Source organism: Hemiscyllium ocellatum, chromosome 30 (genome assembly GCF_020745735.1).
Source record: "Hemiscyllium ocellatum isolate sHemOce1 chromosome 30, sHemOce1.pat.X.cur, whole genome shotgun sequence".
NCBI lineage: Eukaryota > Metazoa > Chordata > Chondrichthyes > Orectolobiformes > Hemiscylliidae > Hemiscyllium > Hemiscyllium ocellatum.
Window position 1 is genome coordinate 5,668,069 of NC_083430.1, and position 12,499 is coordinate 5,680,567.

The window sequence follows — 12,499 nt, forward strand, 5'->3', positions numbered from 1 at the left end:
AGCATTATAAAGAAGACACTTGTAGGAAGATATAGCTGGGTTGGGGCAGACCAGTGGCAGATGGTATATAACCCTGCCAAGTGCGAGGTGATAAGAGAGTATTTAAAGAACGGCAGGGGACTGGGTAGCTTAGAGGAACAATTATTCACAGACCCCTGTAAGCGCATGAACAGGATAGTTGAGAAGGCGTATGGGATACTTGCTTTCAATTATCGTGGCATAGAGTAGAAGAGCAAAGAGGTAATGTTGAAGCTGTACCTTAAAGATGGCAGCAAAATAGGAACCTAAACGGGACCTTGTCGGCTCTGACAGTTTCTTTTCTTTCTCTTTTTTTCTTCTTTTTTTCTCTCTACTAACTTCCATCCCTCGGACAGCTTCGGTGATGGCGAATTGAGCAAGCATGGACTTGGGAGATTCCCAGCCTTGAGGGAGCCAAACAGGGATGAACTCGATGGACTCATGGCCTCAGGAAAGACCAAGGTGGACTCCCAGTCTCGAGGTGAAGCCCAGCATGGACTCCCTTCTTTAGAAGAGCTATGATGCTGAACTTTTATCTTTATTTTTCTAATTTATACCCAAGATTTTGTACCTAGGTCATCCTTGTACCCACGATGGTGCCAGAAATAGTGACTTGGTACACCTTTTGCAGTACTTATGTATCTCTGTACTTGAATACATGTGACAATAAACCTAATACTAATTCCAGTTCTCACAGTGATATGATATGACCAGATAACTTTCCAATCAGATCACCTCAGCTCTGAATACTGATCAAGGGATACAAAGAATTTCTTATGCTCCTTTGAATAGCTATGGAATCTTCCAACAATCCCCTCTCTGAGGTGTTAGGGTGGTCTAACGCCCCACTCAAAACACCCCATTGCCAACTGTGCAGCCAAGATTGTGCGCTCAGGTCCCTGAAGGCATCAACCATTCGACTCAGAAGAGAGTGTGCTATCCACTGAGCAATAGTTGACAATTTATTTCCTAAGCACAGATTCTAGTGGATTTATTTTGTTTTTATAGAACTGGTAAAGCTAAAATAAATGACATTTTGCTGCAAAAATGGGACAATTGTGCAACTTGTTAATTGTAAAACATAAAAGGTTGATAACAGAAACCAGTTTCACAGCCTGTGATGTGTGAATACGCTCATACGCTCATAAACAGGAAACTGGAAACGGAAGATTGTATGCCACAAACTCACCAATACAACAAACTGTTCAGAATACAACACTGATCACTCGGCCTCAGACACTAGGGAGGACCCCAGTAACTTATTCAATCTCACTCAATATAAGGAATACTACCATCACCCGTGGAAACAAGAACAAAGTCATTCGTTTGCAAGGATTTATATTATTTTTAGCAGATAGAAAGAGCATGTGTAATTCTATTCCCACAAACACCAGAAAAATCTCAGAACCATCAGTGATAAATTACAAAGTTCGAAGAATGAGAAAATCAGGAATAGCAGCTTTCTATTTGTTGCTTCTTGAAGGTGAGTAACTAAAACAAATCAAAAGTCAACAGTGACAGTTTCCAAGGTGAAACAGCCACTACCACCAGCAAGCTCCTCTCAAGGCCACACACCATCCAGGCTTAGAATCATCATTCCTTTACTGCTAAAACTCTGGAACTCCCTCAGTAACAGCACAGTGGGTGCACCCATGTCACAAAGAAGACAATGGTTCAAGAAGCTCACTACCACCTACTTCACAGCAATTAGGGATGGGTAATAAATGCTGACCTGGTCAGCAATGCCTTCATTCCAGGAAATAAAAATTCCAAACCTGGTCAAACTTCAACTTGTTATGTTATATTCAATCCTCTCGCAATACCAGAAACAACAGCAGTTTTCACTGGTGCCAACCTAACAAATCTCTGATCCACTTCCAACCTTCTGATCCTGATGGGTTTTTGGGCATCACGGGGTCACCGCAGATTGAACCCTGACTTCATTCCCATAGTTCAGAGCTCTCTAAAGCAGCAAATCAGATCTTAAAAACACAAACTGCTGAGCCTCTGGATTCAGATTTGCACTTTTGTCATAAACATGCTCTTTTCAGTCCAGTAGTTCACCTTTATCATCCTGACCACCACATTAAATGATTTTGGAGTTGTCACTAATCCATACTGATTGGTGTCCAAAAGACCTAGATACGAGGCAAGGAAATCCCCAGTGATAGGAAGTTCGAGAATCACAGCCTAAAAATTACAAGCCACCCAACACTTACCACACTTTGTCTCTAGTTGCTTTATTCCAAAATGTTATTTTCTGAAAGAAATCTATTTAATTTGGTATTTGAATGAATTACTGATAGTGTTCATTGTGTCTTTACAGAGTCCATTTCACGGTTAATTCCCCACTCACCAAACTAACACTTTGCAGATTACTTTTCAGACTCAGGCCACAACCTCCTGATTTCACTGTTCTGAACAAGGTGTAACAACTGGTTGGATCTACAATATCTAGTCATCTTAAAAAGTTAGAAACAGCTCTCATATCACAAAGCAATGAAGGAAAAGCATACCCTTTAATTTTGTTTCCTATTCAGCATGATCAGACTTTCCACCTCTTGTCTCCGCAATTACACCTAATGATAGATGGAAAACGCACACCCAAGTAATAAATTATTGAACACAGAAACAAAAGCTTGAATGTCTGTGATCACCTGACACTAAAGGCTAAGTTACAGCCTTTAACTGAGGCTCTCAGAGGTCACCATTTGTCAAAATGTTCAGAGGCTGTGTTATCATGCAGAACTGGCGGTCATGTCAGAGGTCAGACTGTTCCTACATTGGTGACATTGAGAACAGAGTGGTGCCCCACAACTGGCGTGGTGCTAGTACGTGTTGTAGGCCATTACACAGCAATCTGGAGTGTGCAGCGATCTCTCTCTCTATGTAAATGATCACCAGAATTATTCAAACTGCAGGATACGATGTAGCCTCAAATCCAATTAAAGAACGGGTTTCAAAAATCTCAGAGCTCATAATGTGACCGAGGAAAAACTTTTCGGAATCAGCTACAGTCTTCACCAATGTTCTTGCCTCAAATTCTTCTTTTCTACTGGAACTCCAGTCCAGTGTTACAGGAATGTTGCACTCAGATTCTGTCTAATAATTGAGACACTGAGACCCTGTTGTGCCCTCTCGGACTAATGTCAAGGATCTAAGAACATTATTTGAGGAACAGCAGCTCTCTCCACTAACATGGTACAGTGATCGGGATCTTGGTGCACAGAGGACAACTTACTAGTTTGCAGATGACACTAAACTTGGAAGAATTGTGAACCATGAGGAGGTCAGCATGGAACTCCAAAATGACACTGATAATTGGTGAAATGGACAGATAGGTTTCAATGCAGAGAAGTGCAAGGTCCAGACTTTGATTGGAAGAATACAAAGTTAATAGAGAGGGTACAACTTTAAAGGGGATGCAGGAGCAGAAGGACTGGGTGTGCAAAGATCATTGAAGGTGGCAAGACAGGTGGACAGAACAGTAAGTAAGGCATACAGGGCTCTCTGCGTTATTAATAGGGTCATGGGTACAAGAACAAGGAGCCAGTCGATCTTGAACTTATGGAGGACACTTATTAGAGCTCAGCTGGAGAATTGTGTACAATTGCGAGCATCACATTAAAGGAAAGATGCAAATGCATCAGCGAGAGTGCAGAAGCAATTTACAAGAATGGTTCCAGGAACGAGAAACTTCATTTATGAAAATAGATTGAAGGTAGAATCGTTCTTCCTGGAGAGGAGGAGATCTGATTGATGGTTTCAGAATCATGAGAGGGCTGAGAAAAGCAGACAGAGTGAAGCAGTTTCTGCATGTAAAAGCAACACACATGTTGATTTAATGTGATACGCAATTGAAGCAAGGGTGATGTGAGAAAAAACATTTTCATGCAGTAAGTTGTCAGAGTATGGAATACTCTGCCTGGAAACACAATAGAATCAGATTCAATTGAAGCATTCAAGAAGGTATTAGATTTTTTTTGTGTAGTCATGGTGTGCAGGGATATGGGGAACAAAGCAGAAGATTAGCACTGGATAATAGAGCTGGCACACGTATGCTGGGTCACATGGTACCATTCTGCACTCTTAATAATTGTGATTTTGTGGCAATACCTATCCTTGAAACAAATCTATTCATTAACACATTATTGTTTGTGGGAATCTTATGAAAATATTGGTTGAGGGAGACATTGGGAGAAGAATGACTGGACTCTCAGATCACAGCTGGGCAGCACAGTAGCTCAGTGGTTAGCATTGCTGCCTTACAGGGACCCAGGTTCAATTCCAATCTAGGGCGACTGTCTGTGTGAGTTTGCACATTCTCTCCGTGTCTGCGTGGGTTTCCTCCAGGTGCTCTGGTTTCCTCCCACAGTCCAAAGATGTGCAGGTTAGGTGAGTTGGCGGTGCTAAATTGCCCATAGTGTTAGGTGCATTAGTCAGAGGAAAACAGGTCAGGATGGGTTACTCTTTGGAGGGTCGGTGTGGACTTGTTGGGCCGAAGGGCCTGTTTCCAAACTGTAGGGAATCTAATCTAATCAGCCTGTCAACTCTCACTGCTGGACCTTGGATAGACAGTGATCATGGGGTCAATCAGTAGAACAAAGTCTTAGGAAGATGGTGACATTCATTACTGTTCATTAGCTCAAATTAGTTGGTTTTCTAAACTTAATTTCAAAAACAACATTAATTACTTGTAAACTGTATCTCAAAGGCACAATGTGGTTCAGACGAGTTATTAAACCAAAGTCCCACCTGCACTCTCAGGAAAAAGAAACCTTGGCACTATCTCCTGCCAATATTTATCCCTCAATCTACAACACCAAAACAGATTATCTAGTCATTATTGCATTGTGGTAGCTTGCTGTCACAAATTGGCTTCCAAATCTGTTACATTACAACAATAATCACACTTCATATTATTAAACAGGATGGAATATTCCAAAAAATGAAATGTTCCGGATAAATGCAGCTCCATTCTTAAATTCAGATATAACAGATTACCGTACACATGCACACATTCCTTCAACTATCAAAGCAAAATATTAAAAATGAGTAACCTGTGAAAATCAATTTGAGCACAGACTGATGCACTCAATAGGAGACCTTCGCAGAATAAACCCTCCTCCTTTTCAGTTCCTGTTTGTCGCGATCCCTCAGCACCGACATTATTAACAAACATTTCCTCTCCACAGTGAAGGTGCTGCTCTTGAATCTTACACTGAATACTTGATGAATAATCCTGGGCTTGGTATCACTCCAATCCCCTCCCAGTGACGACACATATTGCCCCCTTCCCTGTTTGCCATTCCATTTCCTCCTTTCCAACTTACTTTTAATCCATCTGAGGGTCTTTCCATTGACTCCAGCAGTCCACTGATACCTTATCCAAGAAGCCAGGAACCGTTTCTGAACTGGTGCTATGCCAGACAGTAAACTGACAAATTGGACCACATGGCAAATTCCAGTATGAGGCTGTACTGGTTTATATTTAATATAAACAGGCTGTTAATTCAGATTAAAAGTGTACGAGATTCCCAGGTAAAATGGGAAGGGGGAACCATCCTATCCCCAAATTTCTGGGTTTGTCTTCAATCATCACTGTTAAACATGCAAAAAGGTTGAAAACTCCTAAATGTGACAATATTCACAATATCTTCCAGACCCACCAACCTTTCACTTTGAAGCACAAAGGCAACAGATACAAGGAATACATCACCCACAATTTCCCCTCCAATACCACTCATCATCTGACTTGGAAACATATCAATCCTCCTTCAGGGTCACAGAGTCAAAACCCCAGAAGCCCTCTTCCTAATAGCACTGTGTGTACACCTAACCACACAGACTGCAGTGATTCATGAAGGCAGCTGATGACTACCAGCTTCAGGGCTATTAGGGACGAGTAATAAACACAAACCTATTCTGAGAGACACATCCTGAGAAGGAAAATGATACTCAGCCAGGAATGAAATTCCCAAACAATTGTATATTTTTCAAAATCAGTCTATGATCATAAATAAAGTGATTGCACATTTAAGCCATTCAGTAGGGAAACTGAAAGAGGAAGTGAAATACATACCTTGTTGAGAGGTTAAAGACCAGACCCTGACAGGGAGTGGAAATATCTCAGATTCCAATTTGTCAAAAGTACATTTACAATAAAAGTAACATTACAAAATCAAGTCTACTCCCTAATCTGGCCCGGAGCAGAACACTTTTCACTAACAGAGATCACAGCTTTAAACTGAGCCTGGGTGTTTGCAACCTGGCTGGTACATTTGCGCAATCTCACTAACAGAGTTACTGCAACCCTTCCTGGCAGCACAGCAGGGACGAGATATCATCACTCTCTTCCAAGAAACAGAAAGGAAATAAAAGGAGTGCAATGTCTCAACTTCTTGTTACTTGGTGCTATGTTCGGTTATGACAATCTATGGTATGGTGTGTTTATTCTACAAAATATCCCCAATCATTCTCACACAGTAGATACAATAAACCCAGAACATGTTCTCTTTCAGACAGTCCTGGGCTTCTGAATTCACAAACCTGCTCCTGCAATTTTGATGCTGCATCCAAGCACAATGCCTGAACAGCTATATCAGCAAGTACTCTATTAGAAGTAGATATCCCAATCAAGATTACTCAATAACCAGGGGCATGGACCAGGCTGACAACTCTGATTCCCTTAAGTGCCAGTTTGCAGTGTCCAGCATTCAGTCGGTTCAAGCTGCATGTGACTGTCAAATGGTGCACCTGATACATTCAGTCTAATCTGACAAATAAAATACGCAGAAAGACAATCTGTGCAAGGACATAGAATAAAACAGGGAAATTACCCAAAACTTTATTCCAAATGCACAGCAGCTTTATTAAGTGCACTCCAAGTCCACCCAAATTCAGGTTTATGGTACAAATTTACAAGTGACTCAAACCAGATCAGTAACCTGAGCTTGAGATCCGGGGTAGAGCATTCCCAATTACGCAGCTGATAAACCTACTTCCTCTTCAAAGCAACTACGAACAAATCCACACATGTCCCGGCAATGAAGCAGAAGCCAACAGCAGCATGAGATCCAGTTTATGACATTTCAAGGCACAGACACTTTAAAAGGCACTGACTGAGATACACCGGAAGTTCAATGAAGGCAGAATCCAGCACCGTCCCCTCGCTAAGACAGAGTTATACCGAGGGGCCCCGGCCCCGGGGGGTGGGGAGGGAGAGCCCGGGCCCCGGCCCCGGGGGGAAGAGCCCGGGCCCCGGCGGGGGGGGGAGAGCCCGGGCCCCGGCCGCGGGGGGGGGGGAGCTCGGGCCCCGGCCCCGGGGGGAGAGCCCGGGCACTGGGGGACGGCCGGTCCGCCCGGGCTCGACACAAGCTCCTGAGCCCAGATGGAATCCGGTAACGGGAGGCCTCATAACCCGGAACCCCCACCCTCCCCGAGCCCGCTACCTCGGCTGCCGCAGTCCGCACACTCCCGGCTTTCGAGCAGCATCTCCCCGAGTAGATCCTGGTGCCGCTCATTCTGCCGCTGCTGCCGCTCCCGTTCCGCCCGGGTCGCCATCTTCGTCAAAGGTGCGGGTAGGGGACCGGAAACAGGAAGTACACTCTGTCTGGGCGGGTCCATCCGGGCAGGAGGGTCTATCAGGAGAGGGTGGGTCTACCATGAGTGGGTGGGTCTACCAGGAGAGGTGGGTCTATCAAGAGGGGGTGTGTCTACCCCTGGCGGAGGATCTGTCAATCAGGAAGGGGCGGATCTATCAGGAGGGGGTGGTTCTACCCGTGCCGGAGGGTCTGTCAAGAGGGGGCGGGTTTATCTGGAGATGACCGATCTATCAGGAGGGGGCGGGTCTATCAGGAGGGGGCGTGTCTATCAGGAGGGGGCGGGTCTATCAGGAAGGGGCGGGTCTGTCAGGAGGGGGCGGGTCTATCAAGAGGGAGCGGGTCTATCTGGAGATGACGGATCAATCAGGAGGGTGTGGGTCTATCAGGAGGGGGCGGGTCTATCAGGAAGGGGCGGGTCTGTCAGGAGGGGGCGGGTCTATCAAGAGGGAGCGGGTCTATCAGGAGGGGGCGGGTCTATCAGGAGGGTGTGGGTCTATCAGGAGGGGGCGGGTCTATCAAGAGGGGGCGGCTCTATCAAGAGGGGGCGGGTCTATCAGGAGGAGATGGTCTACCCGGTGGGCGGGCCCTGAGGGAGATTGACGTTCGGCTCGAGCCAACGCTGACACCTGCCGCGGGGGGAGATGGGACAGTGAGAGTGCGGGAGAAGCAGCGTTAATGTTTCCGCCCAGTGATGAGGTGAAAACCGGGAGAACTGTGGATGCTGTAAATCAGAAACAAAGATAGACGTTTCTAGAAAAGCTCAGTAGGTGAGCAGAGAAATCAAGGTTAGCATTTCGGGTCGAGTGACCTTCCCACAGGTATATCCCCCTCCCCCACTCCCCTCCTGTAATCATGGTTGTATAAGGAGTGTAGTAAGGGGCTGAGTGTGCAGATTTGTGGGGCAGTGGTGCTGAGGAGTTCAGTATCTGGTCAATAGTAACACCAGGATGTTGATAGGGATTCAGTGATGTTATTCCCATTGAATGTTATGGGAATATGGCTAGTTTCTCTCTTGTTGGGAGATGGTAATTGCCTGAAACTTAGGTGCAAATGTTACTTGCCACCTATCAGCCTTAACTGACGTGTTGTCCAGGTCTTACTGCATATGGACATAAATTACTTCCATATCTGAGGAATTGTGAGTGGTGCTGAATGTGCAGGACTGTCCTGAAATATCCAGAATAGTTGGTCACCCTGTCTTCATCTCAGTCACACAGCATCGAGAAGTGTGGTGCACACTGAAATCCACCCCCTGCAGTTACCCCACCCCACAATACCTGTTGCAGTCATCACTCATCTCTGTCTGGGGCTTTACTCAATATGAATTCTCCAGTGGATGCAGTACTAACTGCAGCCAATGTCCTCCTCAGTGACACTGTGATAGGAAAGTGTATGCGGCCTCTGGCCAATGATGTGCTTGAGTGGCACAAATGCAGCAGGTCTTTCCGAAGGAGAAATCTGAAGCCTCACTTATCCTGACTGAGGCCTGGATTCCCATTGCTCCTGTTAAATTCTATGCAATGGGACTGAACTCTATCTTCTTGCACCTTTGAGGGGTGTGCAGCCTTTACAGAGTTAACTATACCATCCTCTTCTCATGCTTCTTCGCCATTATCCATCTGAGAGGGGTGGGGAATTGCACAGACCTGGTTATGTTCTTGGATTCTGGATTAGTGGTGCTGGAAGAGCACAGCAGTTCAGGATGCTGTCTGAACTGCTGTGCTCTTCCAGCACCACTAATCCAGAATCTGGTTTCCAGCATCTGCAGTCATTGTTTTTACCTGGTTATGTTCTTGTCAATCTAATCCAGTACTTGCCAAATTTTTTTTGTACTCTGATTCTATGTTGAGGGTTGAAAATTAACACGGGTCCTCCATAAAAACAATCCGAGCAGGAATGGGGCAGGTTTGGGGTGGTAGAAGAGAAGTGAGAGTTTTTGGCAGCTGGGAGGAGGACAGTTACTATGGTTGTGAGTTTGGGCTGTCCTCTGTGACAGTGTTGTTGTCTTGCAGCTCACAAGACCAAAATGTCACCATGTGACCTTTGGGTTCCTGACCCCATGTTTTGGGAAGCCACAATCAAACTGTAGTTAAAGAATCATTATCACTGGTATCTCCTTCCACCACTGCTACACTGCTCCCTCCAGTGTCACTTGAAGATCCTTCCTTGGTTCCTTTTATTTCGATCTATGTGCTGACCATTGTCAACAAAGGAAGAGGTCACAGAGACATGACTGCACATCTATAATTATTCATTAGAAAAAGGATGAGTGCTTGGCAGATGCTCATGCAATTCCTGTACTTATGAAGGGGGTAGAACACATCCAGGGAATAGGGAACTTAACATTGGTGCCAGAAAAAAAAAGGGGCATGGATAGGATAAATAGACGAAGTCTTTTCCCTGGCGTCGGGAGTCCAGAACTAGAGGGCATAGGTCTAAGGTGAGAGGGGAAAGATATAAAAGCGACCTAAGGGGCAACTTTTTCACGCAAAGGGTGGTACGTGTATGGAATGAACTGCCAGAGGAAGTGGTGGAGGCTGGTACAATTGCAACATTTAAGAGACATTTGGATGGGTATATGAATAGGAAGGGTTTGGAGGGATATGGGCCATGTGCTGGCAGGTGGGACTAGATTGGGTTGGGATAGCTGGTCAGCATGGATGGGTTGGACTGAAGGGTCTGTTTCCATGCTGTACATCTGTGACTCTAACTGCATCCTTATTTGTGAATAGAGCAGAAGAACATGTGGAAGTGTAATAGAATAAATATTCATCATTGATTTCAAAAGGGAAAATCTCAAACTCCAGCAACACATTTTTAGCTGTGATCTCCAGCATCTGCAGACCTCATTTTTTACTGGTAGGTGGGATAGTCTAGGTGGATTGCTCTTCGGAGGATCGGTGTAGACTCAATGGGCCATATGGCCTGCTTCCACACTGTAGGGATTCTATTTTATGAGTCTATGTAATTCGTCTGATCTTCAAAAGTCTTTCAATAACAAGTCCCATTGTAGATGAATGAATAAGGTCACAGAATGTGGAGTCAGGACACAAGCTAAATGAATTGTTCACTGGCTTCAAGACAGAAAGCAAGGAATAGAAGTAAAGGGAAATTTGTAGGAGGCAATAGCCTTATGATATTATTGTTTGACTGTTAATCCAGAGGCCCACATAATATCTGGGTACTCGTGTTCGAATCCTGCCTCAGCAGATGGATTTTGAACTCAATAAAAGTCTGGCATTGAGAGTCTAAAGATGACCATTATTATCAATGATCAGAAAAACCCATCTGGTTCACTGATGTTCTCTAGGAAGGAAACTGCCATCCTTTCTAGCTCTGGCTTACGTGTGACTCCAGACCCACAGCAATGTGGCTAATTCTTAACTGCCCTCTGGGGAATTAGGGATGGACAATAAATACTGGTTTAGCGAATGACACCCTTATCCCTGAATGAACAAAACAATGTTATGCAGTGACTGACTGAATATGGCAAGTGGGATCAATAAGAATCAGTGTTGGGACCACTACTGTTTTCAATTTACATTACTAATTGGACTTTACAATAAAAAACATTCTAATTTTGTGAATGACATCAGAATGTGGGGATTATAGATAGTGTAGCAAAATAGCCTCAACAAATAATTGATAAGTTCAAAGATATATTTTGTCTGAAGAAGAGAGAAGTCACATCTCTTTGAAGATGCAAGTCCAGTTTGGGAGGAGGAACCAAGAGATCTCAGAGTAAAAGTACTATAATCATCATGAATAAAGATAAAATACTGCAGATGCTGGAAATCTGAAACACAGAATACCAGAGAAACTCAGCAGGTTTGCCAGAATCTATGGCAAGAGAAACAGAGTTAATATTTTGAGTCTAGTTAATATTCAGAACTGAAAGGTATTGGAAATTTTCTGTAATAACTTTGCGAGAGGCAGAGATCCATGCAGAAGACAAAGGGGCTGTCAACTGTGGCAAAAAAAACCAAAATATATAAATGGTTGTGAGAGGGAGAGAATTGGTCTTCTCAACTAAATGCAAAGTAAGCAAGACACAAACAAGACTAGACTTTTGGAAGTAGGGTTTGGGGTGGGGAGGAGGGGAGGATGTAAGTAAAATGGAGAATGGCCAGAAAGCAGTCAGTATCTGAAGTTTTGGGATTTCATATTGAAATCTTAAGGCTATAAAGTACTTGAATGGAATGTGAGGTGTGTTCCTCAAGCCTGCATTGTCCTTTGTTGGAACACAGCAGAAGGCCCAGGACAGAAATATTAACATGAAAGCATGGTAGTTTGTTGAAATGGCAAGAAACTGGAAGGTCAGGGTCATTCCTATGGACAGAAGGAAGTTTTTTCACAAAGATATTACTGATTTGCTTGGTCTTGCCATTGTGAAGGAGACCGAATTGTGTGCAGTGATTGCAGTAGACTAGATTGAAACAACTATAAATGAAACAGCTTTACCTGGAGGTTGTGTTTGAGGTCTTAGACAGTGAGGAGGGAGGAAGCGAATGGTCAAGTGTTCCACCTTCTGTGATTAAATAGAAAGTGCAGTGGGGAAATGAGGTGGTGTTAGGGGTGATCTCAAGCAAGTATGTATCATGCCCCCACCCTTTTAGAATCACTACGTTCTGCCCAACAAGTCCACACTGACCTGTTAATGTCTTTTACTCTTGAGATTCTTAACATTTGATGCAATTGCAACATGCCAACTTCCGTGAACAAGCAAAATTTTATTAACCAACTGCAATATAAGCTTTGGTGAAACTCTGAACACTCCTTGCCATGCTTGTGAGGTGTGTCTAGGGGTCTCTTTACGGAGGAACCTTTAACACATACCTCACAGGGATTACAGGGTTGTGGCAAAAGCTCTCTCTGAA

At 44.2% G+C, this 12,499-nt stretch overlaps 1 protein-coding gene across 2 annotated transcripts in view; it reads right to left on the reverse strand.

Moving 5' to 3' along the window:
* LOC132829860 (stromal membrane-associated protein 2-like) overlaps positions 1-7,598 on the reverse strand; it is a 63,685-nt gene extending 56,087 nt beyond the window's left edge. For both annotated transcript variants that reach the window (XM_060847247.1, XM_060847246.1), the window contains exon 1: positions 7,470-7,598. In XM_060847247.1, the coding sequence (XP_060703230.1) occupies positions 7,470-7,581 (112 nt within the window). In that variant the 5' untranslated portion in view covers positions 7,582-7,598. The remainder of the gene's footprint in view (positions 1-7,469) is intronic.
* Between the last annotated feature and the right edge of the window lie 4,901 nt (positions 7,599-12,499).